General features: G+C 37.0%; 1 protein-coding gene across 1 annotated transcript in view; it reads right to left on the bottom strand.

Annotated features, from left to right (window-relative positions):
- KPNA1 (karyopherin subunit alpha 1) overlaps positions 1–19,233 on the bottom strand; it is a 93,220-nt gene that overhangs the window by 39,214 nt on the left and 34,773 nt on the right. The window contains exons 3-5 of the mRNA XM_023214665.2: positions 5,982–6,089; positions 2,446–2,545; positions 24–118 (exon numbers count right to left, since the gene is read on the bottom strand). Coding sequence (XP_023070433.1) covers positions 24–118; positions 2,446–2,545; positions 5,982–6,089 — 303 coding nt within the window. The remainder of the gene's footprint in view (positions 1–23; positions 119–2,445; positions 2,546–5,981; positions 6,090–19,233) is intronic.

Here is a 19,233-nt window from a genome sequence, read left to right on the forward strand (position 1 = left end):
CAATAAATAAAAATTATTCGCACCTGCAGTGTACAATTCTCTTTTCGTTTGAGGAACTCCACAAACCTGGCCACTACTCCTGGTGTGCTGATAACTTCATCAATAGGAGGGTTCGGTTCTGTTTCCCCATAAAATAAAAGAAAAAAAAAAGTCCTTTGATTTCAATGCAAGAACTTGACACTCAAAACTCCTTAATATCCCTCCCTCCATTTACCATCTCTCATGTTCGAAATCTATCCAAAACAAATAAAATGTCAAATTCGGTTTATCACTTTGAGGATAGGGTAGTCTGAAAGGTTTCACAATGAAGACAAGTCTCAATATGGGAATAACGGATGGGAAGAATTCTTAAAAATTAAAATTACTGCATCCACTTTTTAGAAAACCTAGGAAGCAGGGGGCAAAAAAACCCTCAAAAGACCATTGTTACTGTTCTGGTATACTTCCTTCTAGCCTGTTTCCTATACATGGGTTTTAAGTCTAACTGCTCTTGTCTGCTGTAAATCGTCTTAAGGAACTGCATTACAAGATTCTCAGTAGGCCTGCAGAATTTAATTGTGTATCTGTAGGAGCTAGCAAGAATTTACGAAGACTGACTTGCCAACTTAATCTCACTTTCATTCATAATACAGTATCCTATAAATGATGTCACTCAATAAAAACTTATAAGGCAAATAGGAAGGAAATGTCATAGACAATCAGATTAGTAACTTCAGTCAGAGACTGACAAAGTTACTGATAATATGCATGTGGCAATGCCAGAAAACCGGCAATTAGATCACCATACTACTAGGGAGACTCTTACCCAAGTCAATGGCCTTACTGAAAGAGATGATTAACGGTTCAATGTTAATTTGGAGAGGACTCTAATGACATGTCATTTACCTGGTTCAACATTTCTATTAACCACTCAGATAAACACAAAGAACAAATTTGATGATTACAATAAACTAGCTAATACGCTGAGTTACAGAAATAACACAGAAAAAGAACAACAGTAAGTCAGAATAGGCAACAATAACAACAACAAAAAACAGAAATAAAGCATTTAAGTTGTTTAAAACACAATTTTAAAAAATCTACATGACTTCACAAACAAAACCTACAACAGTTCATGAAGAAAAGCACTAGGGAGTTTAGTTTGCTTAAAATTCAGTAAAATATTACTATGCTACAACTATCAAAATAACTAGCTACCTTGGACTACATTATCAAAATAGACACTCTTAGGGCAAAGAAGGTAACCTCTCACCATAACCTAAATTAATAACAACGTATCTGAAATACTGGATTCTAGTTACCACATTTTTAAGAGTGATGCTGGCAAACTAGAATACCTGCAGAAAGGTAGTAGAATGGTGAAAGCCCTTAAAAAAAAAAAACCACATTACAGAAGAAAACCATTAGGTTTAGCATGTTGAAAGAGATAAGACTTTTTTTAAAGGGGTGAGGAAGTATACATTTCCTTCAAATATTTTTAATAAGCAGTCTGCAAAAGACAATTTTTTTTTTTTTTTTTGTCTATAGTGGTAGCTTTTTATTCCACTTAACCTCAAGGGATATATTAAATTTTTTTTAATCACCAATGACTCTAAACAACCATAACTTAATCCTGGAGGGTTTAAAATTTACTATCAACATTATAATCTGGTTCAGAATTCTTTTTACTTGCCCAGGTTGATAACAAATATCAGATTCCATTCTACACTAATTATACCAAAAAAAGTAACTACTGGCTGGGCGCAGTGGCTCATGCCTGTAATCCCAGCATTTTGGGAGGCAGAAGCAGACGGATCATGATGCCAGGAGATCGAGATCATCCTGGCCAACATGGTGAAAACCTATCTCTACTAAAAATACAAAAAAAAAAAAAAAAAAATTAGCTGGGCGTGGTGGCATGTAACTGTAATCCCAGCTACTCAGGAGGTTGAGGCAGAAGAATTGCTTGAACCAGGGAGTTGGAGATTGCAGTGAGCCGAGATCGTGCCCAGCCTGTGCTCCAGCCTGGTGACAGATCCGTCTTTAAAAAAAAAGTAATCACCCTGCCTACCAGTAAATGCATTCTTAACTTTCACTGGTAAACTGCTGACATTAAAATCAACAATCATAGCTCTTTTAAGGAATATTTTTAAAGTTACTCTATTAAAAAAAAGTTAATCTCTCAATTTGAATTAACATGAGATACTGACTACTATTCTCCTTAAGGTCTTTTATAAAATAACCTAAAAATGAAAATAATTTTGCTTTCTGATACTAGTAAGATCCCACAAATACATAGGAAACTTAAAATTTGGGCATGGTTCACAATTACATGTATGTCTACATTTTTATCCTTTTATTGATAAATATACTCCAAAACAAATTATCTATGGTATGAAAAACAGATTATGGGAAAGTAATTTTGTAGAGAGATGAAAAAATATACTCAACATATTCATAGCTCACCTTTTGAAAGCAGTTTCCTGAATTTCTGTGTTGCTGAAAGCTGTTGCTCTGGGCTTTTGGAAAATATCATTTCAATCATGTCAGAAGTGATGACACCACCCTGGGATCACAAACAAAAAGAACATATAATACATTATCAACCTTAATTCAAAGGAAACAAAGATAACAGATATCATGGCCAAGTTATTAAGTTAATCATACTTCCCCAGAAGTTACACAAAGGTAGGACAATCTTTACATGTAGAAATGTGTAAGATGATTAATAATATAATGAAGCCAAATTCTCTATCATTAAAAAGCTCACAGTAGAAAGTAATCTTACTAGTAAATAATAAGACAAGGAGCTTATTGCTCTTCCCCTCCTTGTTCATCACATAGCTGGCTATTCTTTGTTATCAAAATTAAATGTTAAGTTTTAAAAGATGGCTTTTCAAGACCTCCAAGCCTAAAGCAGCCACTCTATCACATCACCCTATTTCAATTGTATGCCCAGCCCTTATTACACTCCCAGCTATTTTTCTGTGTTCCTCCAGTATACTGTAACCTCCTTGTAAGCCCAAGACTCTGTCTGTCTTACCACTCTATCACACTGAGGGCTGGTGTACTGCAAATGCTCTGCAGTATTTATTGAATGAGTATACAGAGTGGTTCTGTATAAATCTAGCCACTGACAAATTCAACAGCTGACTCTTAAACTTATTTAAAATTTATTTCTTGTTATATTAAAACTTTCCAGTTTCCCACTACCTCCTTGCTTTATTAGAATGTTTCCATTTCCCACCATAACTCATCCCCAGTATTAGCAGTTAATTTTCTTCTCAGGATTGATTATTTGTCACAAAGAAACAAAGTTCTTATTTCATGAAGGGTAACAGTCAACAAGATGAATTGTGAGGAAAGCTGCACTAAGCTGCAAATGCTGGATGACTGGTAAGCAATATCTAAAAATCCTCATAGGGGAATATATGAAGCATTCTACTCAAGAATCAGAAAAGTATTTTCAAAACTGCAAGACTGATTCCTAAAGGTTTCTGTATGATTTATGAATATGTTTCATAAACACATTCATATATATATACACACACACACACACACACACACACACACACACTAAGCAAATATCTTTTTCTTCCCTCTCTTATCCTCTTATAGCAAGCTGTACTGACTTTACATCACACTATTCAAGTACTGTTAACTTTACATTATAATATTTAAGTCACAGGCTATCAAGGACAGGAGTGAACATCACCCAAAGATTTTGCATCCTCTTCTGCAGAGTAACTACAGATGTGCCTCAACTTACAATGAATGGGGTTATGCCCCACTAAATCCATCATAAGTTGAAAACATCATAAGTAAAAAATACACTTAATACACCCAACCTACCAAACTTCATTGCCTAGCCCATCTTAAATATGCTCAGAACATGTACATTAGCCTAAGCTGAACAAATGATCTAACACAAAGCCTATTTTATAATAAAGTGCTGACTATCTCATGTAATTTACATGAGATAGTCACTGTACTGAAAATGAGAAACAGAGTGACTGTATGGGTATTCCAAATACAGTTTCTACTGATTGCATATCGCTTTCACACCACTGTAAAGTTGAAAAATCCTGATGTGAACCCTCTTAAGTCAAGAACCATCCATATATTTTCAGTTGCACAAAAGAAAGTTGTCATCTGGCTGGATGTGGTGGCTCACGCCTGTATTCCCAGCACTTTGGGAGGTCAAAGCGGGTGGATCACGAGGTCAGGAGTTCGAGACCAACCTGGCCAATATGGTGAATAACCCCATCTCTACTAAAAATACAAAAAATTAGCTGGGGATGGTGGCGCGCACCTGTAGTCCCAGCTACTCAGGAGGCTGAGGCAGGAGATTCACTTGAATCCGGGAGGCAGAGGTTGCGGTGAGCCGAGATCATACCACTACACTCCAGCCTGGGTGACAGACCAAGATTCCCGTCTCAAAAAAAAAAGTTGTAATCTTAGATGAGCTACAGCTTTGCTGTTACCTTTATTTGAGACAAAGCATATGGTGTAAGGAGATGTGTATGGATACCAACTGGCAAGGGGTAGACTATGATGGTTAATTTTATGTGTCAACTTGACTGGATTATGATATCCTGGTATCCAGTTATCTAATCAAACACCAGTCCAGATGTTGCAGTGAGAGTTAATTTTTAGATGTGATTAAAATTTAAACCAGTATGCTTGATGTAGACGGCCCCATAATGCAAGTTGGCCTCATCCAATCAGTTGAAACCCTTAAGAGCAAAGACTAGGTTTTCTGAAGAAAAAGGGATTCAACAACATCAACTCTTAACCTGAATTTATACTGGGCCAGTATGCCCTATAGATTTCACACTTGCCAGTTCCCAAAGACATGAGCCACTTTCTTAAACTAAATTTTTTTCTCTCATTAGTTCTGTTTCTCTGGAGAACCCTAACACAATCCATAAAACACTTTATATTCACTTAACAGTTCCTCTTTTAAAAAATTGGAAAGACTGGCTTTCTGAAGGGCCTAGAAACTTTCATTACAAAATGATGGCATTGGCTATGTCTGTATGAATTCCAAAGGAAATACTACTACTGCCCCCCAACTCTCAAAGAAAGTTGGTTCATGTAAACTGGAAATCAATGAAATGAAATAAAAACAAAAACGACAAAATACTATGAAGAGTACGCCACCATTTACCAAAAAAAAAAGGTGGGGGAGAAGGGAACATTTTAATATACAAAAGTTCTCAGAAAGAATAAATAAAAATTAAATCTAGATAGGTCTAATCCATACAAATAAAGCATGACTTTTATCTCTTCATGTTAACTTCAAAAAAGTAACAAAATGGTTTACAACAGAAAAATCCAACAGTTCTGATGTGGAATCAAGTTTTTAAATCATACAAACAGGTCAATTTTGTAAATGAATTAAAAAATCATTATTTTCTTTAAAGTATCTCTTGTGGCTGGGTATGATGGCTCAAGTCTGTAATTTTAGTACTTTGGGAGGCCAAGGCAAAAGGATCACTTGAGGCCAAGAGTTCACCTGGGCAACACAGTGAGATCCCGTCTCCACAAAAAATTTATTTGCCAGTCATGGTGGCACATGCCTGTAGTCTCAGCTATTTGGAAGGCTAAGGCAGGAGGATCACTTAAGCCCAGGAGTTCGAGATTGCAATGACCTATGATTGCACCACTGCACTCCAACCTGGGCAACACAGCAAGACTCTGTCTCTTCAAAAATAAATAAATAAATAAATAAGGTATCTATTACTATTCAACTTTTAAAGAACAATTTTACCTTATAATTAGCTTTATAAGTTTTTATAGCAGAATTAATCCTTATAGTTTAACTGCACTTTATCGAAAATATAATAAACATTTAATGAACCATGAAATTAAGCATATTCTTTTTAAAAATGAAATGCCAAGCACTTTTTGTAGCCATCTAACCTTTTTTTAAAACTCAAAAGGAAATCTACATCTCATATCTTCATCACAAAAACACCAAAAAGAGTTCATTATCTTACTGGTGCCATCTCCATGTTATTGATCTGGGCCTCATGAAAGCCTCCATCTGACATAACTTCTTCTTCTGTTTCCTCTTCTGCTGTAGCAACATTTCTCCGCTTGAATAACTGAAATATAAAAGATTGGTAGTAATGTAAATGTAAATTCTAACACAAGGGAGTTCAACATTCAACTACTAGGCACCCCATTCAAAGTGGAGTCTTTGAAAATCATTTTTAAAATTCTAAAGCCATCGGCTTTTACTGATGAGTAACCATTTCAGATTTCTCCATAGTCTTATAATCAAATACAATTAACTATCACAATGTGTTATAAACAACACTTGATAAGGTAAAACTTACTAAGAGAGGACTGATACTACATGACATGAAAAAAAAAAAAGTTGGAAAAAGGAGCTGGGTCATGCTTGGACATTTTCCTCATTCCTTTATGTAAAGTATACATCAGGACAGTCCTAACAACGTACCAGGGAAAATGAAAATAAAAACTATGTTCAAATGACTTAATACTTCCCTCCTAATCTCCAAAGACGGTGGACTGAGGCTTCTGACCTTCCCAACCTATCCAGCAACCAGTGGCAACAAATGATGACTGCTTAAGCACTACCTTTAAAGCAGCCCCGTTAATTTGTATAGGCAAAGGAGACTAGTTCTCTCCAAAGTCAGCCAACTAGGGAGATTACCATTATATTCTTATGAATCCTGGGCAGCACATTTATTCATTAAGCCATGATGCAGTAACAGTAACTTACCCTCTCTCACCCTAAACAACTGAAAACAGACAAAATACATAAAATAATGTTTCAGCCATTGGACAACAAGAAGCACAGAGCAGTGATCTCTCAGAAAGCAACACCCAAGATAAGCCCCATTACTGCCTGAGATTACTACGCAGACAGTTCCAGGCTGCACTGCAGGGAAGGTAAACTCAAACAGAGTTTAGATGCTCCTTGAATTTGAGGAAATACAGTTCAGAGCTGAGAAGGCCAAGAGACCTAAAATTCGCAAGGCAGAGTACAACACAGAGAGAATATCCAAGATCTACAGGAAGTTCCCTCTGAGATTTAACTTACTACTAATCAGCACATAATCATATTCTTCCAGAAGACAGAAGCAGATATAGTACTTCCCAACTCATTCTAGGAGATCAGCATTACTCTAATACTAAAACCCCTACTGAAGACCTATTTAACAGTAGTTTCTTTTACCCAGTACATGTCCAGCTATCAAGAAAAAAATACAAGGCATACTAAAAGAAAGAAAACACATTTTAAAGCGACAGAGCAAGTATCAGAACCAGATTCAGCTACGGCAATGATATTGGGATTATCGGACCAAGAATTTGAAACTACGATTAATATGCCGAGGGCTTTAAATGAATAAAGTGGACAGCATACAAGAACAGATAGGCAATGCAAGGAAAGAGATGGAAATTCTAAGAAAGAACTAAAAAAATGCAAGAGATCAAAAACAACAGAAATGAAGAATGCCTTTGATCGACTTTTCAGTAAACAAGACACAGCTACAGAAATAATCTCTGAGCTTAAGGAAATCTCATTCAAAATCTTTAAAACTGAAAACAAAACAGAAAAAGGACGACAAAAGTAGAATAGAGTATCTATGAACTGAAACAACTACAAATGGTATAATAAACATGGAATGGAAATATCAGGAGGAGAGGAAAGAACAAAAGAAATATTTGACACAATAATGACGGAGAATTTCCCCCAAATTAGTATCAGACACCAAACTGTGGCAGGCCACGGCTCACTAATGCAGGGCTCCATAACAACTGTTGCAGTACTGACTGAGTGGTTAAGTTAAATATTAAAAGCTAAAAAAAGTCAGTGCCCTTATACAAAGGCTGGAATGTAACAAAAGCCCACCAAGAGTTTTACCTGGGCCTTTCCTGGGCCTTAAAGCATAACAAAGAAACTCCCCAGGCCTCCACAAACAGGTTTATTGGAGGTCTGAAAGAACGCAACAAACCTCCCTGAGCAGGAGACAAGATAAGGGTAATCACCCCAGTACCTGGATTAAGTAAATTTACTGAGACTCCAGAGGAAGATCTTCAAGACTCGGACCTTAGTTACAGATTAAAAGAAGTTAATCACTTATGTCTTCAGATGAATACACACTTACACGTAGACATATAGCTTAAAAAGGCATATAATATCTAGAAAACTTTGTAATTTTGAGTTGGTCTGGCAATAATTTCTAGGCCTTCTCCCTGTAACCGGTTACAAAAATAAAAATTCTCTTCCTCCCCAGTTCATCTGCAATCTCGTTATTGGGCCATGAGAAATAGCAGCCCAACCCTCAGTTTGGTCTGGGAACAAAACCACAGGAAGCCCAGAGAACACCAAGCTGGACAAAGGCCAAAAAAATCCCACTAAACCTAGGGATATAATTTTCAAACAACAGAAAATCAGAAATAAAGGAAAAACAATCCTAAAAGACAGGGGGAAAAACACTGTACTTACACATGAATAAAGATAAGAATGATAACCACACATGCCAGAAGAAAGTGAAGTGAAATATTTGAAGTGTTGAGAGAGAAAACCACCAAACTAGAAACTCTGAACCTTGCAAAATCATCCTTCAAAAGTGAAGAGATGAAATAAAGATTTTTTTCAGAATACTAAGGAAATCTATTGTCAGTAGACCTGCTTTCCAAGAAATGTTAAACGAAATTCTTTAGCAAAAAGGAAAATGATATAGGTCAGAAACTTAGATCTACATAAAGGAAGAACATCAAAGAATCAATAAGTGAATGTAAAATTACAACATTTTAAAAATTGATTTAGCAGGTAAAATTTCGTTTAAAATAGCAACAATGCATTTGATTATGTATGCTAATGTAAATATACATAAGATTACATACATTTCTGTGTAAGTTAAATGAGTAACAGCAATGATACAAGGAATGGAAGGGAGAAACAGGATTATCTCATAGTAAGATACACTACCTGTGAAGAAGTATATAGTGTTATTTTGAAGCATATTTGAGGTAGTTGTAAATATACATTTACAATCTAAGACATTCTAGGATAACTACTAAGCAAAGTAAAAAAGTACAACTGATATGCTAAGAAAGAGAAAATAGAAATCATATAAAATGCTCAAATAAAACCACAAAAGCAGAAAAAGAGTGAAAGACATAACTAGAAAAAAACAAGGGTAACAAATAGAAATCAGTAACGAATACGGTGAATATCAATCCAACTATCTTTGCAATTTCTTTGACTGTCAATAGTCTAAGTGCATCAATTAAAAGAGATTGTCAGATACATCTTGGAGTCATCTTATTCAGGGGTGAGGGAACTGGGGTATTATTTATACATCATCTTCCATCATTGGTTCAAGGTTGTTGGGGAATGTTAATTTTCTGGTACCTGCAACCTGCTACACAGATGCAAAATTGGAATTCAGTGGTCACAGAAAGTCCTCAGGTAAAGAAACACAGGTTCTGACATGTAGAAGTTGGGCCTGCATACAATGCAGGGGTGACAGTAAGGGCAGGAAATGGAAGAGGTCAACTATAAAATACCTTTATATTTGTCAACATAATCACTCTACACCTTTACATTTAGTCCCACAATTCCTTGAAAGTACGCAGTATGTCCCACAATGCAAATCATTTTGCTTATACAATGTATTCCTTCACTGATTTCAATTTAATTGACTGAAATATTCAGTTCAATATTCTAAATAAATCAACATTTTGGCAAAAAATAAAGACTAAAAGACATTGTCAAAGTGGATCACAAAAACAAGAACCAACTGGATGTGGTTTACAAGAAACCCACTTTAAATAAAAACACAGATTAAACACATGGAGAAATATATATCATATTAACACCAATTAAAAGAAAGAAGAGTTGGCCAGGCATGGTGGCTCATGCCCGTAATCCCAGCACTTTGGGAGGCCAAGGCAGGCAGACCACATGAGGACAAGAGTTCAAGACCAGCCTGGCCAACATAGCGAAACCCCATCTCTACTAAAAACACAAAAATTAGCTAGGCATGGTGGAGCATGTCCTGAGAGACAGAGGTTACAGTGAGCTGAGACTGCACCCCTGCACTCCAGCTTGGGCCACAGAGCGAGACTCTGTCTCAAAAAAAGAAAGTGGAGTTATCTGTAATAATTTCAGACACAGCAGATAAGGCAAGTTATCAAGGATAAAAATAAGGATAAAAAGGTCATAAAAATAAGGATAAAAAGACATAACAACGCTTAGCGTGCATAAGCCTAACAACAAAGTGTCTATGTAGGCAAAAACTGACAGAATTGCAAGGAGAAATAAATGAATTCACTATTATAGTCGGACACTTCAACGCCTATCAGAAATGGACAGATCAAGCAGGGAGAAAACCAGTAAGAACATAATTGAACTCAACATCAATCAACTGAATATAATGAACATCCACAGATTATGTCACAGAAGAAATAACAGAACACACATTTTTACACTCACATCGGATATTCATCAAGATAGACCACATTCTGGACCATAAAACAAAACTTAACACATTCAAAAGAACAAGTCATAAAATGTCTCCTCTCAGGCCACAATAAAATTAAATTACAAATCAGTAACAGAAATATAATTGGGAAAAAAAAAAACCCCAAATACTTGGGAGATTAAATAACACACTTCTAATAACACATAGGTCGAAAAAAAGATCTCAAGATAAATTTTAAAATATTTTGAGCTAAATGAAAATAAAGGCACAACTGATCAAATTCTGTGGGATGACGTGAAAGCAGTGCTTAGAGGGAAATTCATAGCATTGAATGTATTTACCAAAAAAGACAAAAGATCTAAAATCACCTTAAAAAAACAGAAAAAGAAGCAGCGAATTAAATCTAAAGTTAGTAGAAGAATAAAAATAAGAGCAGATATCAATGTAACTGAAAACAGGAAATCAACAGAGAAAAATCAATGATAAAAACCAAAAGCTTGTTCTTTGAAAAGATCAATTAAACCATAAACCTCTAGCCAAGCAGACTAGCAAAAAGAGAAGAGGACACACACTCCTAATATCAGAAATCAAAGAAAGAAATCACTACAAATCTCATGAACATTAAAAGGACAATAAAATAATACTGGCCAGGTACAGTATACTGGCTCACATCTGTAATCCCACCACTTTGGGAGGCCGAGGCAGGCAGGTCACTTGAGGACAGGAGTTCAAGACCAGCCTGGCCAACATGGCAAAACCCTGTCTGCACTAAAAATATAAAAATTAGCCAGGTGTAGTGACGGGCACCTGTAATCCCAGCAACTCAGGTGGCTGAGGCACCAGAATCGCCTGGATCCAGGAGGCAGAGGTTGCAGTGAGCCAAGATGGCACCACTACACTCTAGCCTGGGTAACAGCGAGGCTCTGTCTCAAAAATATAAAAATAAAAAAAGAATGCTATGAACAATTCTATTGCTACAAATTTTATCACCTAGATAAAATGAACCACTTCCCCGAAAGCCACAAACTACCAAAAACTCACACAAGAAACAATCTGAATAGGCCTGTATTAAAGAAACTGAACCAATGATAACCTTCCAAAACAGAAAACACCAGGACCAGATGGGTTCGCTGGTGAATTTTATAAAACACTTAGGAAAGAAATTATACCCATTCTCTATCATCTCCTACACAAGATAGAAGCAGAAGGAATACTTCCTAAGTCATTCGGTAGAGGCCAACATCAGAGTATTCCAAAACTCGACAGAGACATTGTAAGAAAACTACAGACCAACATGTTTTATGAACACAGGTGCAAAATCCTCAACAGAACATTAGCAAAACAAACCCAACAATGTATAAAAAGAATCACATACTATGATCAAGTGGGATTTATCCCAGGTGTAAATTACTGGTCCCACATTTGAAAATCATTAATAAAATCCATCACATCAACAAACTAAGGAAGAAAAATCACACAACCATATCAACAGATGCAGATAAAGCATATGAAAAAAAATTCCACACCCATTCATGATTTTAAAAATTCTCATTCCTCAACTTGACAAGGAATATCCAGAAAAAACCTACAGCTAACATCATACTTAAATGGTATGAAAATAGAAGCTTTTCTGCTAAGATCAGGAGCAAGACAAGGAGATTTCCTCTCACCACTCCTTTTCAGCATTGTACTGCAAGTCCAGTGGATTCATTAAGACAAGAAAAGGGAAAAAGGCATGCTGATGAGAAGAGAAGAAATAAAACCATCTTTTTTTCTCAGATGACATAGTTGTCCACATGGAGAATTCAAAAGAATCAATGAAAAAAACCTCTGGAACTAATAAACAATTATAGCAAGGTTGCATGATACAAGGTTAATACATAAAATTCAACTGCTTTCCTATACACCAGCAATGAACAAGTGGAATTTGAAATTAAAAACAGTGTCGTTTACATTATACTTCCAAAAAACAGAATACTTAGGTATGAATCTAACAAAATATATATGAGATTTCTATGAGGAAAACTACAAAGCTCTGATGAAACAAATCAAAGACCTAAATAACTGCAGAGGTATTATTCCTGTCTATACAGTAAGACTCAACATTGGCAAGACGTCAGTGCTTCCCAACTAGACCTATATATTTAATGCGATTACAACCCCAGAAAGTTATTTTCTATCACCAAGATGATTCTAAAATTTATATGGAGAGGCAAAAGATCCAAAATAGCCAAGAAAATACTGAAGGAAAAGAACAAAGTTAGAGGACTGACTCTACCCAACTTCAAGCTTTATTGTAAGCAAGACAGCATGGTACTGGCAAAAGAATAGACAAACAGATCAATGAAACAGAACAGAGAGCCCAGAAATAGACCTCATAAATCTAGTACAATCATCTTTGACAAAGAAACAGATAAAATACAACAGTGCAAAGGTAGTCTTTTCAATAAACGGTGCTGGAGTTCAACAAAATATTAACAAAATTCAACAGCACATTAAAAGGATCATTCAATATGAACATGTAGGATTTACCTCAGGGATACAAGGATGGTTCAACATACGCAAATCTATGAATGTGAATCACATTAACAGAACGAAGGACAAAAACATATGATTGTCTCAATAGATGCAGAAAAAGCACGAGACAAATTTCAACATCCTTTCATAAAAACTCAACAAATCAGGTATAGAAAGAATTTACCTCAACACAATAAAGGCCATATATGACAAGCTGACAGTTAGCATGATACTAAACAGTGAAAGGTTGAAAGCTTTTCTTCTAAGATCAGAAACAAGACAAAGATGCCCACTCTTGCCATCTTCACTCGACATAGTGTTGGAAGTCCTAGCCAGAGTAATTAGGCAAGAGAAAGAAATAAAAGGCATCTAAATTAAAAAGGAAGAAATGAAACTGTCCCTGACTGCAGAACACATGATCTTACATAGAAAGAACTCTAAAGACTCTACCAATAAACTGTTAGAAATAATACATGGATTCAGGAAAGTTGCAGGATATAAAATCAATAAACAAAAATGTGTACCATTTCCATATACCAACAACAAACTATCTGAAAAAGAAATTAAGAAAACAATTCCATTTACAATGGTTACAAAAATAAAATAAAATACTTAGGAGTTAATTCAGCCAAACAGGTGAAAGACCTGAAGACCTGTACATTAAAAACTTTATAAAACACAGATGAAACAAACTGAAATAAATGAATGGAAATATACTCTTATGTTCACGAATTAGAAGAACAGTATTAAAATGTTCATACTAACCAAAGCAATCTACAGATTCAATGCAACCTCTATCAAAATTCCAATGACATTTCTCACAGAAATTTTTTAAAATCCTAAAATTCATACAGACCCACGAAAGACCCCAAATAGCCAAAGCAATCTTGAGCAAAAATGAACAGAGGAGGCTTCACACTGACTGATTTCAAAATACAACTGACCCTTAAATGACACAGGCATCAGGGGAGCCAATCCCCTATGCAGTCAAAAAGCTGCGTATAACTTTTAACTCTCCTACAGCCTAACTACAAATAGGCTACCATTGACTGGAAGTCTTAGCAATGACACAAACACTAAATTAATACATTTTGCATGATATATATATTATACGCTGTATTCTTACAATAAAGTAAGCTACAAAAAAGAAAATGATATTTAGAAAATCATAAGGAAGAGAAAATATAGTTACAATTCATAAAGTGGAAGTGGATCATCATAAGGGCCTTCATCTTCTCGTCTTCAAGTTGAGTAAGCTGAGGAGGAGGGAAGAGGAAGGGTTGGTCTTGCTGTCTCAGAAGTGGTGAAGGCAGGGGAAAGTCTGCATATGAGTGGACCCAAGCAGTTCAAGACCTTGTTCAAGGGTCAACTGTATGTTACACACTATAGTAATCAAAACAGCAAGGTCTTGGCATGAAAACAAACACATAGAGCAATAAAAGAGAATAAACAGCCCAGAAATAAATCCACACATTTATGATTGATTGATTTTTCTACAAAGGTGCCAAGAACACACAATAGGGGAAGAACAGTCTGTTCGATAAATGGGGCTCAAAAAATTAGATATCCACGTGCACAAGAAAGAAACTGAACTCTTATCCCACACCATAAACAAAAATTAATTCAATATGCATTAGAGACTGAAACGTAAGACCTGAAACTGTAAAACACAGGGAAAAAGCTTCTTGACACTGGTCTAGGCAATGATTTTTTGGATGAGACCCCAAAAGCACAGGCAACAAAAGCAGGTAGACAAATGGGGTTACATCAAACTTTTTAAAAAGCACAGCAGAGGAATCGAAAGAGTGAAGAGAATTTAAGCAACGGAAGAAAATATTTGCAAACCGTACATCAGATAAGGGGTTACTATCCAAAATATATAAGGAACTCAAAAATAACTCAATAGTAAGAAAACAATCTGATTTTAAAATAGGGAAAGAACTTAAAGAGACATTTCTCAAAAGAAGACATAAAATGGCCAATAGGTATATGAAAAAATGCTCACCATCACTCATCACCAGGGAAATACAAATTGAAGCCATAATGAGGTATTACCTCATACCTGTTGGAATGACAATCATCAAAAAGATGAAAGATGGCATGTTGGTGAGGATGCTGAGAAAAGGAAACCCTTGCACATTGCTGATGGGAATGTAATTTATTATAGTCAGTATGAAAAATAGTATGGAGGCTCCACAAAAAAAACTAAAATTACCATATGATCCAGCAATCCCACTACTGGGCACATAACCAAAGGAAAGGAAGTCAGTATGTCAAAGAGATATTTGCACTACCAGGTTCACTGTAACATTATTCACAATAGCCAAGATATGGAATCAACCTAAGTGTCCATCTCAGATGAATGGATCAAAAAAGTGTGGTACAGACCAATGTTCTTAAAAACAGACCAGTGTTCTTAAAAATGAAAGAAATCCTATCATTTTCAACAACATGGATGAACCTAGAGGATATTATGTTAAGGAAATAAGGCAGACACAGAAAGACCACATAAACATCTCACTTTTATGTGGAATCTAAAAAAGTCAAAACTCATAGATGTAGAGAGTATAATGGTTGTTAATAAGTGTGGAGGGTTGGGGACAGGAAAGGCTGGATAGATGTTGGTGAAGGGATACAAAATTTCAGTTAGGAAGAGTGAGTTCAAGAGATCTATTGTACGACAGGGTGACTATAGTTCATAACAGTATATTGTACATTTGAAAACTGTTAAGACAATAGATTAGCCAGGCATGGTGGCTCACACCTGTAATCCTAGCACTTTCGAAGGCTGAGGACAGAGGATCATTTGAGGCCAGGAGTTCAAGACTCGTCTGGGCAACATAGCAAGACCCTGCCTCTACAAAAAAGCAAAAAATCAGCTGGGCAGGGTGGCACTGGCCTGTAGTCCCAGCTACTCGAAAGGCTAAGGTGGGAGCTCCAGGCTACGGTAAGCCACGATCACACCACTGCACTCCAGCCTGGGTGACAGAGTAAGACCTGGTCTCAAAAAGACAAATCCTGCTGAGACTGTAGATTTTAAGTGTGCTTAACACAAAATGATGGGTATATGAGATGATCTGTATATTAATTTGCTTGATTCAGCCATTCCACAATATACACATATTTCAAAACATCATATTGTACACCATAAATATATACAATTTTATTTGCCAATTGAAATATCCGTATAAAAAAAAAAAGGTCCAAGCCGGGTGTGATGGCTCATGCCTGAAATCCCAGCACTTTCAGTGGCCAAAGTGGGGGAATCACGATGTCAGGAGATTGAGACCATTCTGGCCAACATGGTGAAACCCATCTCTACTAAAAATACAAAAATTAGCTAGGCCTGGTGGCACCAGCTACTCAGGAGGCTGAGGCAGAAGAATTACTTGAACCAGGGAGTCGGAGGTTGCAGTGAGCCAAGATGGCACCACTGCACTCCAGCCTGGCGACAAGAGTGAGACTCTGTCTCAAAATAATAATAAGAAGAAGAAGATAAAAGGTCCAAAGGGGGAAAATGGTGCTGGAACAACTGGACACACACAGACAAAAATAATAATAATAATCTAAACCACAGGTCTTATACCCTTCATTCACAAAAATTAACCCAAAACAAATCACAGTCCTAAATGCAATAAAATAAAAAACTAGGTCAGGCACACTGGCTCATGCCTGTAATCCCAGCACTCTGGAAGGCTGAGGTGGGTGGATCACCTGAGGTCAGGAGTTCAAGACTAGCCTGACCAACATGGTGAAACTCCATTTCTATTAATACAAAAATTAGGCCGGGGCAGTGGCTCACACCTGTAATCCCAGCACTTGGGGAGGCTGAGGCAGGTGGATCACAAGGTCAGGAGTTCAAGACCAGCCTTGCCAACATGGGGAAACCCCATCTCTACTAAAAATACAAAAATTAGCTAGGCATGTTGGCACATGTCTGTAATCCCAGCTACTCAGGAGGCTGAGGCAGGAGAACTGCCTGAACCGGGACCCAGGAGGCGGAGGTTGCAGTGAGCCAAGACTGCGCCACTGCACTCCAGCCTCGGCTACAGAACGAGACTCCATCTCAACCAACCAACCAACCAACCAACCAAACAACAACAAAAAAAATTAGCCAGGTGTGATGGAAGGCATCTGTAATCCCAGCTACTCAGGAGGCTGAGGCAGGAGAATCGCTTGAATCCGGGAGGTGGAGTTTGCAGTGAGCCAAGATTGTGCCATTGCTCTCCAGCCTGGGCAACAAGAGCAAAACCCCATCCCCCTCCCAAAAAAAAAACTGAAAAACTCCTACAAGGTAATACATGGGAAACGCTGGAGTTCCTAGGATTGGTAATGATATTTTAGATACAACACCAAAGGCATGATCCATGAAATAACTGATAAGCTCAACTTTGTTAAAATTAAAACATTCTGCTCTGTGAAAGACACTACCAAGAGAATGAAAAGACAAGCCACAGACTGGGAAGAAATATCTGCAAAATATCTAATGAAAGACTAGTATTCAAAATACATAAAAAAAACTTAAAACTTAAGAAGAAAACCACCCACCTAAAAATGGGCCAAAGACCTTTACAGACACTTCACTAAAGAAGATTTATAGATGGCAAACAAGCATATGAAGAGGCATTCCATATTATATGTTATCAGGGAAACGCAAACTAAACGAGATACCACTACCTACCTATCAGAATGGCCAAAATCCAAAACCACTGCTAACACCAAATGCTGGCAAGGCTGTGGAACAGGAACTCATATTCATTGCCAGTAGAAAAGGCAAAATGGTACAGCCACTTTGGAAGACAGTTTAGCAGTTTGTTACAAAATTAAACATACTCGGCCAGGCGCGGTGGGTCATGCCTGTAATCCCAGCACTTTGGGAGGCCGAGGCAGGTGGATCACCTGAGGTCAGGAATTCAAGACCAGCCTGAGCAACATGGTGAAACCCTGTCTCTACTAAAAATACAAAAATTAGCCAGGTGTGGTGGTAGGTGCCTGTAATCCCAGCTACTCGGGAGGCTGAGGCAGGAGAATCACTTGAACCTGGGAGGCAGAGGCTGCAGTGAACCAAAATCGTGCCACTGCACTCCAGCCTAGGTGACAGAGCAAGACTTCGTCTCAACAACAACAAAAATTAAACATACTCTTCCAAAAGATCAGCAACAATATTCCTTGGTATTCATAAAAAAAAAAAAAAAAAAACTGAAAGTGTCTATCTACACAAAATCCTGCCCACAAATGTATATAGTTTTATCCGTTAACTGTCAAAACTCAGAAGCAACCAAGACGTCTTTCAGCAGGTAAACGGATAAACTATGGTGCCTCCAGACAATGGAGTATTATTCAACACTAAAATGAAATGAGCTATGAAGCCGTGGAAAGACATGGAGGAACATTAAATACATATTATTAAGTGAAAGAGGCCAATCTCAAAAGGCATACACATTGCATGATTCCAGCTATATGACATTCTGGAAAAAGCAAAACTATAGAGACAGTAAAAAGATCAGTAGTTGTTGGAGGCTGGGGGAAAGGAGGACAAACAGGTAGAGCATAGATTTTTAGAGCAGGGAATCTACTCTGTGTGATATCAGACCCACAGAATGTACAATACCAGGAATAAACTCTAATATAAACCATACACTTTGAATGACAATGATGTGTCAATGTAGGTTCACTAATTATAACAAAGGTACCATTCCATGGGGGATGCTGACTATGCATATGTGGGGGCAGAGAGTATATAAGAAATCTCTGTACTATCTGTTCAATTTTGAGGGGAACCAAAAACTGCTTTAAAAAAATTAAATAAGGTCTTTATAAAAATAGTGAAATAAACTTTTTTCAGACACACACAAACTGAATGAATTCATCACCAACAGGCCAGTCCTGTAAGAAAATGTCAAAGGATGTTCCTTAGATAGAAGGAAACTAACACCAGATGAAATACAGATCTACAAAAAGGAATAAAGTCCATCAGAACTAGTAATAATGTGGTACAATTTTTTTTAAACTTTTCTCATTAGAAAAAAAAAAGTATTTAAAAGAAACCACTGAGGCCAGGCACAGTGCCTCACACCTGCAATCCTAGTGCCTTGGGAGGTTGAAGCAGGAGGATCACTTGAGGTCAGGAGTTTGAGACCAGCCTGGACAATATAGTAAGACTCTGTGTCTACAAAAAATAATAAAAAATTAGCCAGGCACGGTGGCACGTGCCTGTAGTCCTAGCTACTTGGGAGGCTGAGGTGGAAGGATCACTTGACCCTGGGAT

Source organism: Piliocolobus tephrosceles, chromosome 2 (assembly GCF_002776525.5).
Source record: "Piliocolobus tephrosceles isolate RC106 chromosome 2, ASM277652v3, whole genome shotgun sequence".
Taxonomy (NCBI): domain Eukaryota; kingdom Metazoa; phylum Chordata; class Mammalia; order Primates; family Cercopithecidae; genus Piliocolobus; species Piliocolobus tephrosceles.